The sequence below is a fragment of the Aspergillus undulatus genome (genome assembly GCF_047715775.1).
Source record: "Aspergillus undulatus strain CBS 261.88 unplaced genomic scaffold BDV17scaffold_5, whole genome shotgun sequence".
Taxonomy (NCBI): domain Eukaryota; kingdom Fungi; phylum Ascomycota; class Eurotiomycetes; order Eurotiales; family Aspergillaceae; genus Aspergillus; species Aspergillus undulatus.
This window is the reverse complement of record NW_027396609.1, coordinates 443,307-458,704: the sequence shown is the minus strand read 5'-3', so window position 1 is coordinate 458,704 and position 15,398 is coordinate 443,307. Positions and strand designations below refer to the sequence as shown.

At 51.0% G+C, this 15,398-nt stretch overlaps 2 protein-coding genes across 2 annotated transcripts; both read right to left on the bottom strand.

The window, feature by feature from the left end:
* Positions 1 to 30: 30 nt before the first annotated feature.
* Positions 31 to 2,069, bottom strand: BDV17DRAFT_253616 (ribose-phosphate diphosphokinase). Its single transcript, XM_073756670.1, has 4 exons — positions 1,842 to 2,069; positions 1,690 to 1,781; positions 1,226 to 1,598; positions 31 to 1,171 (listed from the first exon to the last, which is right to left on the bottom strand). Exons 1-4 carry the CDS (start codon positions 1,910 to 1,912, stop codon positions 745 to 747), a joined length of 963 nt encoding a protein of 320 aa, XP_073619574.1. The 5' UTR covers positions 1,913 to 2,069; the 3' UTR covers positions 31 to 744.
* Positions 2,070 to 2,218: 149 nt separating this feature from the next.
* Positions 2,219 to 14,984, bottom strand: tom1 (E3 ubiquitin-protein ligase TOM1). The gene is made up of 4 exons (XM_073754828.1): positions 14,764 to 14,984; positions 7,007 to 14,681; positions 2,655 to 6,953; positions 2,219 to 2,594 (listed from the first exon to the last, which is right to left on the bottom strand). The coding sequence occupies exons 1-4, from the start codon at positions 14,809 to 14,811 to the stop codon at positions 2,500 to 2,502; spliced, it is 12,117 nt and encodes a 4,038-aa protein (XP_073619573.1). The 5' UTR covers positions 14,812 to 14,984; the 3' UTR covers positions 2,219 to 2,499.
* Between the last annotated feature and the right edge of the window lie 414 nt (positions 14,985 to 15,398).

Genomic DNA, 15,398 nt, shown 5'->3' with positions numbered 1-15,398 from the left:
TGCTCGGGTATTGTTTCACTACGCATTTGCGGTCGCGTAGTGCGGCGCGTATGGGTGTTAGGTAAGCCGGCGGGTGATGCTCTTAATGGCCCGTGGCATTGATCTCACCTATCCTCGAGACAAATGCAACCGTACAATGCCCCGGTTGAACATGATTGCGAGATTAAATTACCTTCCTCGAATCGCCCGGAACAACTGTACTTAGATTCCTTGTTCCGCAGGCATGTAACCCAGAAGCCAACAAAGCCCTAGATATCCAGCCCAGACAGCGCCAAAGAGCGACAAAAGTCGCTTCAACCTCACCGTTGATTCTGGGTTCCTATTTGAAAATAGAATGCTTCAAGTTGAATACTCAATATTCTGGTGATAAGAGAGGTACATTGTTAGAGGCTCGATACAATCAATAATCACACTTTCCTGACATATAGTAGACAAGAACATTCTTCAGAAGTGGAAATGTAACAAGCCGAACAAAGCCCGGCGACATAGCAAAGATATGTACAGATGCATCAATTCGTAACCTAGCTGGCAAAAGAAAGAAAGGACAATGGCGCCGTAAACTTTTCAATTTATCGAACAAAAAAATCCTCTTTGAGGTTTTGGTTTCCAGTTCATGCTTCATTACTTGCAGTTGTATCATAAACAGACAAAAAAAAAAAAAAGAAGACAATCCACGACAATACTCCCACAAGCTGCTCGAACCAAAGGTCTTACACAACCAGCGAGATGGGATGGATTAACCCACTAAGCAACGGTGTGAGAGAACAAGAAGCTCACAGACTCGCCGTTGTGCGTACGGCGACAGGCCTCAGCAAGGGTAGGGCTGATGTCAATTGTCTCAATCTTGTCGCATACTTCCTTCTTCTCCTGGTGAGGGACGGTGTTGGTCACAACAATGCGCTTCAGAGAGCTGTTGTTCACGTTGTCAATGGCCTTGCCGGAAAGGATACCGTGTACAACGATGGCGTTGACTTCCTTCGCGCCGTGCTGGATCACTGTGTCGGCGGCCTTTACGAGAGTACCGCACGTATCAGCCATATCGTCAACGATGATGGCAACCTTGTCCTTGACGCTGCCAACCAGGACCATGCGCGAGACTTCGTTCGGGCGCGCGCGCTCCTTGTGGATCAGGGCGAACTGTAGGTCCAACCGATCGGCGATGGCAGTGGCGCTGGAATTCGACTAGTTAGCACAAGCATATGCATATCACAGAACCCTCGCTTACCGTTTCGCACCGCCAGCATCAGGACTGACAATCACACAGTTGTTGACGTCAAGGTTCTCCCGAATCCACTTCAGCATACTGGGCTCGGCATAGAGATTATCAACGGGGACGTTAAAGAAGCCCTGGATCTGACTGGCGTGGAGATCCATCGTGATAACATGGTTGCAACCCGCAGTCTGAAGCATATTGGCCATAAGCTTGGCCGTGATCGGCGCACGACTCTTATCCTTCTTATCCTGGCGAGCATATGGGAAGTTCGGGATGACGGCAGTGATGCGCCGCGCAGACGCAGTTTTGCAGGCATTGATCATGATAAGCAGTTCCATCAATCCGTCGTTGATATCGTTGGGCCGCGTAGATTGCAGGATGAATACTATAACCGACGGACAAGGACGCCAGTCAACTTTCAATTGCCCGAAAAAGAAGCCTCAAGAACTAGGGGAGAGCCGGTAAGGGGCTCATACCGTCCTCATCTCGGACACTCTCTCCAATTGTTACGCTCGTTTCCTGGTTGGAGTATTGGAGGACCATGATCTTGGTCAATTCGATTCCGAGCCTGTTGAGCGTGAACGGTTAGTCTCCGGTCAATCAATATCTGCAAGAGTCTCGGTCGCACCTGTCTGCAACCAGGTTGGCCAGCTCCGGGTGGCTGTTGCCGGTCAAAAGCTTGATGGAATTCGTCGCCATGATGACTGTGACTGTGTAGAAGAGCGGAGAGTGGGTGGTATCAAGGACTGCGGGGCTCGACCGGTGGTGAGATGCTGGAGAATCCCAAAGACAGAATGTACAATAAAACTAAAAGGAGCTGAGTATGATCATGCATAAAACGTGCAAGCGGAGAGATATATGGACCTCCGAAAAACCAAAGATTTCCCCGCCGTCGGCACCTGACTTTTTCTGCAGTCTGCTCGTGACCCCATGCCAGCACCGCCCTAAGGCACCAAGGTGTCTACTCTACTGTTCCTCTACGAGGCTACAAAGGCCATATAGTCACAAAATTGCGCCTTTGATTCCAATAAACAAGCTTGAAATACATGAAGGAGGAGGCAACTATAGAGCTCATAGCAATCAGTCGACCTGCACTTCCACTGACTTTATAGAGACATCTTCGCCATTCCCTCCTGCTCATGGCCAATAAGCGAATTGGTACATAGATACATGAAAAACATAATAGAAAGAAAAAGAACAAAATATGTTAAACGCCGTGAAATGCTTGGGCATTACAACGAGAAAAGGAAGACCGCCGCAGGAAATCACATCAAATAGCCACCGACTTATGCGAACCCGAAATATTCACTACCAGCAGTCATGGCAGTGTACAAGCGCTGCCGCAATGTCTCGTAGCTCTCGTATTCCGGAAGGTCAAGCTCTGTTGACTATGGTCAGCACAAATTCCAATATAAGCTGAGGGTCGGAATGTAGAACTTACGGTTAAAGCATGTATGCGAGCTTGGCAAGCGGTCCTTGTTGCCGTAGTCGCGATGGATGTTGAATCGGCTCACACCATTCATGCCCTCCAGCTCCTTGAAGCCATTGAGAGGCACCTTACTGGTACCAGTGACAAATTGCAGCAACTTGGCCCGTTCTTCTTTATCGAAAGAGCGTACAGCTCGCCAGAACCACTGGATCTGAGGGGACGAGGCGGAGTAGTTGTGGTATTCGGTGTTGGCCTTCCAGTCATCAACGTCGATCTCAGGAAGACCAGAGATTAGCAACTCCAGCTCTTGTTCGTTGAAGATGGAAATCAACTCCGGAGGAATGATTTCATGGAAGCCCTTGAGGAAATTGTCCAGTTGCTCTTGGACGGACACAACCAGGCGGTAGTCGACCACCTTTTGCACGTACTCCTCCTTGTTCTCCTGGGTCACGGGGATGTTTCGCCCGTTTTCAATCAGGTCAATGGTCTGCTTCTCTCCGAATGCGTCTGTCTCCAAGGCGAAAGTCTCAGTGATGATATCGGTGATATCATTTTCGAGCATCCAGAGAAGAGATTTGTAGTAATCCAAATCGAGGGTCTCCATGTCTTTAATTGACACGTTGCGGCTGAGAATACACTTGTAGACCGCTCGGCTGAAGTGGCAGTCAAGCACACGCCCCTCATAGAGAGCCTTTCCGATAATCCGTCCAATAAACTTGAAGAACGTCAGATGCTCAGGGTTGATGGCACTAAGGCGGTTGGGGTGGAAAGTGGTCTTGTCGGCAGCAACAGGGGTGAACAGCGCGTAGTCTGGGTTGAACATGCCGCGAGCGAGAACTTGGAACCATTCTCTTGTCACACCACCCGCATCAACACCCTCTTCACCATGGAAACGCACATTCAATTTGCCATGCTTGAGCTCATCCGCAGATTTGTAGTAAAGGGACCTGAAAGAATCCAGGAAGACCTGATCTCTGCGCACAGCTAACTGAAGAGGTGGGTGAGGGTGACGGGGCTCGTTTCCGCGCGAATGGACTCGACGAGTGAAGTAGTTGCGCTTGTTGTCGAAGTCTAGTACTTTAGGATTCTTGACCAGTAGGGAGAAAGTACCACTCATCAAGCGTGGGTTCTGCCGGACCAGTTCGTTGAGGATCTTGCGGTGCTCTTCTGTGAACTTGAAGAACAAGCTTTCCATGCTCAATCCTGTATCGCCGGAACCACTGGACACAGAAAGCTCTCGGCTGCTGCGAGCCAGGGAGGTATCCTTGAGGGTAGTGTTCTTGCAAACAACCATCAGAGCTTCGACCAAAGGCAAGAGAATTGTTGCGACATTCATCATGTTCTCCTTCTGGCGAACGAGTGTCAAGCATTCACTAAGTCTCGTCCACAAAGGTCCAAAGGTTGAGCTCTCGTAGAGTGTTTGTAGAACATCCTTTGCCGCGCTGTCCGATTCCTTTTCTTGAGACTCTTTAGACTTATCCGTACGGCTGGGGTCGAACAGATAGTCAAGGGCTGTCAATACACGAAGTTGTTTGGCTTGGTCAGAGCTGGCGGGAGAGAATTTCGCAAGTGCTAATCCTTGCATATCTGTGCCAGTTTGGGCTTCGTGAATATGGGAGATCAGTTCGTCCAGGTCGGTCAGGATGGTGGTACTCAGAGTTTGGGCCTGGCTAACAAGCTCATTGCCAATAGTGTCTCGTGCGCCGGGGACAGCAGACAGGTTGTTGATGGTAGAAAGAGCATCTCTAAAGATCTTTCCGTTGCATTCTCGAGCCGCAAGGACATGAACCACGAGCTTCAAGTTGAACACCGGAATAATCGGGGGCTCAATGGTTCTTCTCTTGTGCTTGTCCTCTTCAGCCTTTGCGGGAGCCGGCTTAGCGTCAGTGGAAGTTTCAGCTTGAGGTTGTGCTGATGCCACGGCACCCTCTGAGTCCCCGCCCTCGGTAGCAGGAGGAGCATCAGTCATATTTGTGTCCGCCACAGGGCCGCCAGCTTCTGTCGATTGGGCGGTCTCTGTCTGCTGCTGAGGCTCTACGGGCTGTTCGCCCTCGGCAGACTCAGGCTTCTTACCCTTTTCTTCCTCCGCTTGTTTTTCTCTCTCGCGCCGAAGGAGGAGTGTGAGGGGCTGAGTGATGCTTGCCAATAAGCTTGACAGTTGCTCCATGCAGTTAGGACTCTCCAAAATCAGCTTTCGATCTAGCAGAGAGAGCAAAGCGTTGAGTGCGAATTTGTTGGCTTTGTTCTCCTTACCCTTGCCTTTGCGGAGCGCCTTCAGCTTAAGGGCGGAAGCCGGGTCGTGTTCCGTCAGGAAGAACCAGGCAATGTGAGGGTTGTATTGAGACAAGAATGATAATGTCCCGAGACATTGCTGCACAACCATAATCGGAGTCACTTCGTTGCTGACGTTCGATGACTGGAAGCTTAGGCCCCGTTTGGCGGACTGTGGTGTTTTCTGAACGGCAGGAGATTTCGCACGAAGCGACAGTTGAGCAAAGCTGCGTTCAATCGCGGACACATCGGTGCTTCCATCCTGCAAAACAGAGAGAAGAAGGCTGATGACTTCGATCCGGTTCTGGCGGTTTTCACAGACATTATGGAGGATGTCGTTGAGTTGGTGGCGTGCGTTGCCTTGCAGAGGCATGAACATCAAGCGAAGTAATGTAGCAACACCGGCCTTGTCTAGCATCTGCACGATTTGACGGCGTTGCTGTTTCTTGGGCTCTTGCTCATCAGCTGGTTCCGTCCTCTGGCGGTGATCCATCCGCGAGATGTCGCCAAACTGCGTAAGTCGTCCTCTTCCTCCCGAAAGCGCACGGGCCTCAGAAACAAAGTCAGGGCCCAGATTTGCAAGTATCTCTTCAGGCTGTTCAGCAAGGACGGCTGAACGTAAGGCCGGTTCAAGCGTGGCGAAGAAGCTGGCCGCGTCCATCTCTTCAGCATGAGCAGGGGCAGCGGCAGGGCCGTTTCCTGCTTGCCTACGAGCAGTGTCACGTTCGCGGCGCCGCCGATCGGCTGCTTCCTGCTGCAGGAGTTCTTCACGAATCTCGCGAGGCAATGCCTCAAGGAACTCAGGATTGATTTCACTAGGCTCCTCGCCAGCAGCCGCGGCCTGGGAGCGCTGCTCTGCCAATTGTTGCATGATAACTTCTTCCCGCAGCTCCTCGGGCAAGGCTTCAAGATATTCAGGGTCAATTTCCATTCCAGTTATGTCAACTTGGCGGCCTCTTATAGTTGTATGCACACGGCGGGCTGGTTCGGCTGGGCCTGGTTCAGCTTGTGTCGGCTGCGCAGCGGTGTTAGCTTCAACTACAGCCTCAGCAGGAGCTTCGGTTTGCTGAATGTCGTCCATGGGTTCTGGAGCCGGTTCGGAAGGTTCCTCTGGCGCATTACGTTCTGCTTCTTGTCGCCCTCTTTCCTCTTGTTGGCGAGCATTTTCTTCTTCTTCCTTTCGCTTCCGCTCTTTTTCTTCCTCTTCCTTAGCGATGCGTTCACGCTCGGCACGCTCTTCCTCTCGCCGCTTAGCCTCTTCCTCCATCTGCTTCTTCTGCTCCTCGATAGCCGGAGGCACGAGAATCTTGAGAAGCGAGTTGACAACACGTTGAGTCTTTTCAACGTATGTGTTGCTGAACAGAATGCGAGCTTCTTCTTGCCAACGGCTTCTAGTTGTTGCCAAAGCAAAGCTGATTGCTTGTGAAGGATCGTCTCGAGTTCGAGCTGGAGGAGGCTGAGGCCTACCCAGCCCAAACATGGTGTGAAGGCGATCGGGTAGAACCGCATGTCTGTCAACATGAACATGGATGCCATCAGGGCGATGGATGACGCCAAATCCTTGACCGCCCTGGCCGATGGCCTGCATAATGGCATGCATGAAGCTGACAGGGCTGTCCATGGGCTGCATGCGGCCTGACGATAATGGTCCCATACCATGAACCCAGTCTGTAAAGGCCTCGTTACCAGCCCCACGACGTAGTCCAGGCGCTTCTGGGCCACGATCAGTGCGAACTAGGAGAGGGTTCGTTCCATCATCATTGCCACGTGGGGGCACCTGTGACCGCTGTAAACGGTAAGAGGGAACCGAGACGATGCCATGACGGTTGGGCAGCATGCCAGTAACTGCGGCCCACGCTGTGTTGTGGCCACGGGCGAAACCGTGGTGGTGACGATGGCCGCGAGGTAGCGCCGGTTCGGTATCGGCGTCGAATCCCCAAGGATCAATGAGGTCCTCATCGTCGTCAAAGCCGTGATAAGAGCCTTGGTCATCATCACCTTCGTCGATTTCTTCTTCCAACTCGTCAATTTCTTCGTCTTCTAGATACGATGTTAGTAGTGAAGTTGATTTGTGGCGGAGGGAATTTACGAACCATCATCCTCATTCAACTCGTCGTCGACAATGTCATCATGCAGATCTCCCAAACTATCAGCCTGAAGATCTTCGACACCACCTGCAGCCTCATTCAGCGCACGGAAAATGTCATCAAGGTGCGCTCCGTCGTGGCGCTGATCCGTGTGTCTGATGTCTGCCAATTCGTCCTCCAGCTGGTTCATGATGTCGGCTTCATCATCGTCTTCAGACATTTCCTCACTTTCCCACTCATCTTCGTCACCTTCGTCAAGGCTTTCGTTGTCCCTGTCACCGGTAATCTCGCCAGCGAGGATCTCATCATCGTCCATGTCAGAATGATCGTCATCCTCATCATCTTCATCCTCGTCATCTTCATCGTCCTCTTCGTCGTCAATAACAACTTCTATGTCCATGCCAGAATCGCCGGGAAGACCTTCGATGGGCCCAACGCCGTCGATTTCATCCTCATCATCGCTGATCACTTCACCATCGTCCTCTGCCATCTCTTCTTCGTACTCCATTTCATCCCCGTATTCATCATCATACATTTCATCGTCGTCTTCTTCTTCAGATTCCTCAGAGCTGGTCTCTTCCTCATGACGAGGCTCTAGCATACCAAGGGTAGAGTGGCGGAAAAGATCTGGAGTTTCTTCACGGTCATCGTCCATATCGGAAACGGACGTTGCAGACGAGATTTCGTCATCTTCTGAGCCTCCAATAGTGGAGATATCGGAGGTCTCGCTCAGAACGACAGCGGTCTGAGTAAGCTTGTTCAGCGGGCGTAGAATGTACTTGATGACTCTCTTTGAGGACGGGAAGTTCAGATCAATTTCAGCAACTGAAGCCGTTAGGGCGGAAATGAAGTGCTTTTCAAACATGGTTTTGGCAAGTGCTTTTGTGGAGGATTGGGAGGCAGTGTCCCCCGAGACAAACGAATAACCGCTAAGCATCTTATCGAATAGATCCGCAAGCGACATTAGCCGAGAATATTTGAGATCCAGAGGCTCGTTGGAAGCGTTGGCCTCTTTGTAAGCTTTTAGGGCGTGTTCTAAAACGAACCTCCGCACGAAGGCCAACTCAGGTTCATCCTCCTCACTGACATTCTGGTCATTCCGTCGCCTTCCGTGGCCACCGAATTCTCCTGTCTTCGTGCACAATCCAACCAGAACCCGCTGCGTCCAGTTGGAGGTGTTACTGCGCTTCTTGAAGGCGACGGATTCATCATGCTCCATGGTTCCGACAGGTACAAGAGCATTGAGAAGGTAATTTAGGATCCCCGAGCGAGGCTTGGAGGGCGTTGTTGCTAATGGATCGGCCTTGCGAGAGAAGTTGATGAATTCGACCTTGGTCTGGTTGTAGGACGAGAGCAACTCCGTCAAGCACTGAAGCAAGAAGCACCGATAGATATAGATTGGATGATCATCTGCCTGGAATGCGGGCTTTTCCGACTTCTTGGTGCTTCGTGAGCCCTGAAGCTCAGAGCTCGAGACGGAGGGAGTAGGGTCGTCTGTCGACATTTCCACGTCAGTCTGAGGCTCTGACTGCTCAGGCGCAGAAGGTGCGGATGTCTCCCGATTTTCCGCCGGTGGCTCCTTATCGTCGACATCCTTGTAAGACAGAAGTTCAGAAAGGAGATAGTGAATGACTCCATCCGGCTTCTCCACAACAGGAGTTTTCAGGTCCGGAATCTTGCCCTTCTCCCTGTCCTCGTGAGCACGGTCGGACTTTTTCTCGCCTTGTGTACCCTGGGCTTCTTGACTGGATTTCGTATCCGCTCCAGACTTCTTGTCTGACTTTAATGTCAGAATTTGAGGACGTTGTCGGTTGTCGAAAGAGCGTAATTTGAGCTTATCGTTAGAAATTTCCACAAACAGCTCCGGAGATCTGAGAACCAAATGGTACATTTGTCTGACGTAACCTGTCGTATCGATGGGTCGTGATGATTTCGACTCAAAGTTGGCAACAATCTCACTCCGCATGATCTGTCGGATTGTATCATCATCTTCAATGATATGTCTCAAAATGAGCATGAAGGCGCCCTGAAGCTTGTCATTCGTAGAGCTGGAAAGCTGCTTGATCATGACAAACAAGCGCTGCAAATTTCGCTTTTCGCCCATTCGCACGGCAATATCGCGCATTCTAGTGAGAACGACTAAAATTCGACAAACCGAAAGAGCCAAAGTCTCATCCTTTCCAATCCTGGGAAGGATTTCAACGAGGATATCAAACAATTGCATCTTCTTGTCCTTAGAAACGAGAGGTTCTTCCAATTGAGCCGGTCCTTCATCAGCTGCGTTCGGGTCGGCATTATCAGGCGGAGCCCAGCGGATTTGAGGAGGTTGACAATCGTCAGAGAGCAGCTTTTCCAGGACAAGCAGCACATGTCCCACCCAGGGGAAGGATTCGTCCGGGATCTTCTCCGAAGGGACAGCGATGAACTGGATAAATGTCGTGAAACACTCCTTCAGCTCGGCTAGCGTGGCGTTGTACATCTCCTTGTCCTGAACCACCAATGCCAAGAGGTGAGCATAAGCTGCGACCTTCTTACCGGCAGCTTGGAAGTTCTCCATTTGCAGGGAGACCAACGATTGAACAAGTAGCTCTCCAACTTCCCTTCTGAAACTCTCTGGATCCCGATGTTTCTTGATAGCGGAAGCGATCAGATCGGACAACTCAAACGAGACGTCATGGTGCTCGTTCAAAACATCTAGGCATCGCTCAATCAAGTTTGACCGGACCTTCTCCCTTTCCGTATCCAAGTCCTCAACCGTGATTAACTCGCGTCGTTTTGTCGGCTGTTCAGAGCGCTGTTCTGATGGGTCAGCCGAGTTGCTCGGCCGGGGCCGACTGGGCTCAGCCTGATTGCTGGCTGCGCTATCATCACGGCCGTCATCCATGGGCGGCTGGGGGTTCAGAAGATGGTCTAAAGCTCTTGCCACCTCCTCTGGCATCCCTGGAGGTGCATCCTGACCATCATCTGTGGACCGTCCTTGAGCCGGTGGGAAGAACATGGAGAGCGAATGCCGATCGAAGAATGAACTATCAAATGGCGTCGGTTCCACACCAGCCGAATCCTCGGGGCCATCACCAGCGGATGTAGGAGGACGAGCCGTTTCGAGGTCGTTTGGTTCTGGTGGTGTAAGCACCGTAGCCCGCAAACAGTTTCGGGATCTGCAGTATTCTTCGGCAGCGGAGAGTGTGTTATTGCAACGATAGAGGGCTTCCTGGACCAGTTGGCTGTCAAATCCCTTGTCCTGCAATGTCTTGACCCGATCTTTGTGGATTGGGAATTTTCTTCTTTGGACATCCACAAATGCCGGCTGTGAGTCGAGGCGCCGGACAGCCCCCGTTTCATTCTCACCATCAAGAGACGAGCGCAGAATATCGACAAGGCACTTGATAACGGAGCTTGTAGATTGAATTGTAAAGTCGGAGTTCCACAAGTCGCGCGCTATCGGTAGGATCTCCATTCGGAGTTCCACCAAAAATTGACCTGCTTGAAAATAATCAGGTCGACCACGATCCCGTTCATTACATGACATGGCCTGTGATTGACTCGAGTCCACAATGCTCTTGCCAGAAGCCAGCTCAGCAAAGAAGCTGAGGATTATCTTGATACCGCCGTAAGCGGATGTCAATCTCGCAGAAACGTCGTTTTCAGATTCGGGCACAGACTTGGGAGGTGTGAGGGCCTTTATCTCGCGTACGAACAGATCGCAGACATCCTTGAGAACGTTCAATCCGTTGCTTCTCTTGAAAGCGAACAGAACAAGGGTAAGGTAATGAGCGTGATGACGGTCTGGTGCAGCTTCGAAAAGCAGGTGAGAAAACGACGACAAGATGACAATGAGGTAAGCAAACTTGAGCTTGGGATTGCCGCTGGAATTGGCAGGCTTGAATTGCAATTGCCCAAGTACAGCGCCTGCAATAACGTCGGCCACTGCAAGGGCATTCTGCTTCTGATAAGCATCAATCCTCCGTTTCCCAATGAGCCCAAGACCCAGGTTGTGAAGGAATCCAGTTATCGAAGAAGGCAAGGAGCTCAGGAGGTATCGAAGCGCCTGTACATTCTTGAATGCGACACCACCTTCATTGACCTTAGGGGCGGAGTCGCTAGGCTGCTGCGGCGTCTGCGGATTAGGGGAATTGCTACCAGTTGGTGCATCTTGACGAGGCTCGGGCGGGAGCAAGTTAGAGACACCCTCTGTCAAGAGTCCGGGACTATCGATAATCCTCTCAGAAGATGGTGGTTGGACCTTTGTCGCCTGATCCCAAGTATCTGGCATGTTCTTTTCAAGAAGAATCTCTTCCCAAACGCAGGCGGCATGTAGGCTACCGAGGTTTCTCACGAGAGCGCTATATCGATCGGCTAGATTGACTTGAGCGAAAACGGAGGTTTGCTGAGTTGGCCTCGCTTGGTATAGAGGTAGAGAGAATGCTTCACGAAGGAGGTCAACAAGTATAAGAGCAGATACCATATGCTTCGCGAAAAATGTTCCATTATCTCTTGACGTCTTGGATGATTCACCAACCGAGCTAGGTACCTTCCCGTGCCCTTTCTTGTCCACTTGAACCAATGAAGAGAAGAATCCCTGCTCCGAGGACGAACTCCAGAAATCGGCTAGCATATCAACAATCTGCTCAGTGCGGCGAACAAGCGACGGTACGACCAGATGAGGCTTGGTCTCGACAAGCATGTGAACCAGCACCGTAAGTTCCTGGTTCGCATCGGTATTGTGGAAATCAAAGGGGAGGCTTTGAAGAGTAGCAAGATCCAGAATGAACTCGACACCTCCGGATTCAATGAAATAGGTGCAGTTGGACTGGTTCTCGAAGAAGGCACCTAAGAATCTCAATACAGCGAACAGATAGTCAGTCGTGATCATTCCATCCTTGTCCTCGTCCTTGGGTTCAATCTGGGAATCTAGAGGTGGAAGAAGCCCGCACACGTCGCCAACGCTGAGTTTTCCTCCATTGGGCAGTGTTGCACCAGTGTTGATGACGGGAACGCCATAGATCTGACCGTCATCAGAAGAGTTATGCTCGGAAGCATCGATGCCGATTGCCTTCAGTAGTTGCCAAGGTTCCCCAGAGAGCGTTGGCTGTTTCTGCGAGTCCTCGTTCCATAGCTTGGCGCCCATACCATATTTCCAGGCCTTGGTTCTGCACAAGAATCCGACACGCGCTACCATCACCATGACCGCGGTCATGATTGAAGATTTCAAAGCCGGGTGGTGACGAACTAGCTCATCGAAAGTACTACCCAAGGAGCGGACCAAATTCGTATCGTCCTTGATGAGACATTTGATATGTGCAGGATTTTCAAATATCTCAAAAAAGCTTTCCAAAGCGTGTGACGACTGGAAGAGTTCTAGTCCTGAGCCATTCAAGCAGATGGCTCCAAATGCTGAAGGAATGCACGAAAGAGCTTCAGTGGCGGGCATGATACCAGAAGCCAACCGCGCATCTTCGGCTCTCGCGATCGTGTAATCTCTGGGTTTCTTCTGTTCACGCTCGACCGACGAACCTGTGGTAGTGCTTGACGACCCCGTAGGTTCGCTTCCTGTTTCGGCCGCGGACGCTGCCGCGCGACTCTCGGCTGGTGTCGTTTCTGGTGCGTTTAGCGACGAGAGAGTGATGGCCTCCAGAAAGCTCTTGCTCAGCCCAGCTTCTGCAATGACCTGATAGCTGGTAGGCTCGTTGTGGATGAAGCTGCTGAGAATATTGACGGCGTTACTCCACACATGCGAGCCAAATACTTGCGCATTCTCGATGACCAGACGTAGAGAAGTCAGCAGTTGTGGGGAGTCAATCAAGTTTCGGAGAACTCTGTCGAATCCACCACCATTGTGCTGCATTATATGGTTGACAAAGCGGAACAACCAACGCAGGGTCTGCTGCTGAAAATACGGAATTTGATAATCGATTGACGATGTCTTATAGTAGTCTGGGATTCCAGCCCCTCGAGATACATTCTCGAATGATGATTTAGTTTCATAGTCAATCAAGTCTGAAAGCGCATCGAATCCTTTAGCGTTGGTCAGTATCCCAAAGGCATCGCGAACTGCAAGCACAAAGCTGTCGAGGAATTCCATAACGCGGGAATAAACACGACGAGCCTTGTCGGTGCGCAGATTGAGGACGTCCACAAACATAGGAATCAATCCAGCAGCTACAAGTGTCTCGGGAGTTCTAGTGCTTGACCCAGGAAGAGTACGCAGTAAAGCGAGTAGAGCATCCCGCCATTCGTCTTGACCACTATCATCATTCTCATCGCCTTCCACACTAAGTTCGTTGACAGCCTTCCGGGTCAAGAACATCAAAACACCATGATTCACGTTGACGCTAAGAGCTGCACAGACGTCAATCGCCCGCGCCTTGTGTTTTGCAAGCGCATCGAGTGCCTGGATGGAAAGTGTTTGAACTGTCCTGGAGACCGGCAGGTCGCCACTCGCCCCAAGATGGACCAGATCTCCGAGTTGATAGGCGAGTTGGAGGCGCTTTGGGTGCTCCAAATCAAACTGTAGAACCTTTTGCTGGAAAAGTGGCTCTGGGTATATGTACGCCAAATTTGTGATTGCAAGAATTCTTATGGCGAGGACCTGTTCTCTGGTGGACTGCGAGGTGGCCAGCGCCTTTGCTGTGCGAACTTTGTTCAACAACTCGTACTTGAATTCGGTCGGCAATTCTTCGGAATGTGATGACACAATCTCTTCAGCCGAAGATGAGGAGATTCTTGTACTCGGAATATCTAACGTTTTCCCACCGGGTATCATTTCGTCCTGTTTACCAGCAGGAGTATTGCTAACCGAAGCCGGCGAATCCTCCGTCGTTGGAATTCGTCGTGGAGTAGTGCTAGAATGAGCCCGACGTAAAGGCGTTGGAGTAGAAGGCGCGTGCGAGAGAGAGCTTCCTGGTCCAGCCTCTGCAGCTGCTTTCGCTTGCTCGGCAGAGCCCGACGGATAGTAGAGGAGGTGAACATTACCCCAGTCACCCCACCCATCGCCTTCCCGTACAAGCGACGTCAAGTCGTTCGCGTTGTGTTTGGTTTGGGATGTTTTGTCCTTGGCGCCTAGTGGCGATGACACCGGTCGACCTGCTATAGTAGGGCGAGGGAAAGGGCTTGCGATTTTTTGTAGTTTCTCGAGGTCGATGTTGTAATGCGTTGCCAGCAAGCTCTGTTGGATATGAGACCCTCCCCGATGGCGAGAGTGGTACCTTTGTGCCAAAGAGAGAGATAACCGAAGCGTCGATTGTAAAAGGGTCAGCGACGTGGTGTTGAGTAACTCGCCCAGGCGTTCGCTGCTATTGTACAAGCTGCGGTTGCCGCATTTCTCTAGGAGAAGCCTAGAGAAGTCAAGCACGGCCTCCAAAAGCTCCCTGTCTCCCTCCGGACCATACTCCAAAGCGGCAAGCTTTGACTCGATATCTCGCGAGCTAAGTTTGCTGTCTTCATCTGTATAATACTGCGTGAGGTATTGCCGGCTGAAAGGCGTTGTTTGAGGGCCATTACTGAGACCGTATTTTTCAATGACAGAATCCAGAATTTCGTCAAAGCGATTCAAGACATTGATCCAGTGGTATAGGTCACCTCGAGGGAATGGCCAAACGCGGGAAAATGATTTAAGGTGAGAAGGGAGCTCTGGTATGGAAACAGTGGTCGCACGAGTTACGAACTCTGATAGATAGGGAGACTGTGGGGAATATTTTTGTGTCAGTCGAACTCTTCTGCAAAAAGAGCAAGGCTTTATGTGCCTCAAAAGAGGCGGAACTTACGAGAGTAGCCTCATGCTTTTGTCCGGCGACCTTCTTGATTCTCCCCATGGTGGCTAGGGTTGAACAATCAGGCAATCATTAGGAAAAATCCAAAAGTCCAGGAGAGCGCCTCCTGAAGAGGGTATTGCCAAGTCGTCGGGTGGAAGGTGTGGTGGTGAGGTGAGGTGACAAGAGAATCTTTTATGACGTTTTTTTCTTCCTCTTTCGGAGACTTTCCTTGACAGAATGGGAAAGCAAGATGGAGCAAGAGTGGGAAATCGGTCCGGGTCGCTTCGACGATATACCTTGAACCAAATGAGTGATGGAGAAGGTGAAGTCACTCCAGTGAGAATTGAGAGTAATATGCTTGAGAGATGGGAGAGCAAGGTGATGAAGGTGGATTGTTCTAGGTTGGTTAGTAAGTTAAAGCCGCTGGCGGAACAGGGAAAACGGTGCAGGTCGTCAGCCCTGGCGCAGTGCGGATGCAAACAGTGAACCTAGAATGAAGTGTCAAGGTGAATTGTGTGAGTGATAAGAGGGAGGGCCAAGGGGTGAAAGGAGCGATGAATGAGGTGGGGGAGTGAGGGAGGAAGACAAGCAACAGGCGGCAGATGAAATGATGGTTGATGATGTTGATGGCTGATGGGGGGAACCCG

Coding starts and splice junctions, on each gene's coding strand:
- BDV17DRAFT_253616 (XM_073756670.1), bottom strand. CDS start 1,912: ATGGCGACGAATTCCATCAAGCTTTTGACCGGCAACAGCCACCCGGAG. Junction 1,782..1,841: donor GCCAACCTGGTTGCAGACAG/GTGCGACCGAGA, acceptor CACGCTCAACAG/GCTCGGAATCGAATTGACCA. Junction 1,172..1,225: donor GATGCTGGCGGTGCGAAACG/GTAAGCGAGGGT, acceptor GTCGAATTCCAG/CGCCACTGCCATCGCCGATC.
- tom1 (XM_073754828.1), bottom strand. CDS start 14,811: ATGGGGAGAATCAAGAAGGTCGCCGGACAAAAGCATGAGGCTACTCTC. Junction 14,682..14,763: donor AAAAGCATGAGGCTACTCTC/GTAAGTTCCGCC, acceptor TATTCCCCACAG/TCTCCCTATCTATCAGAGTT. Junction 2,595..2,654: donor CTCGCATACATGCTTTAACC/GTAAGTTCTACA, acceptor CATAGTCAACAG/AGCTTGACCTTCCGGAATAC.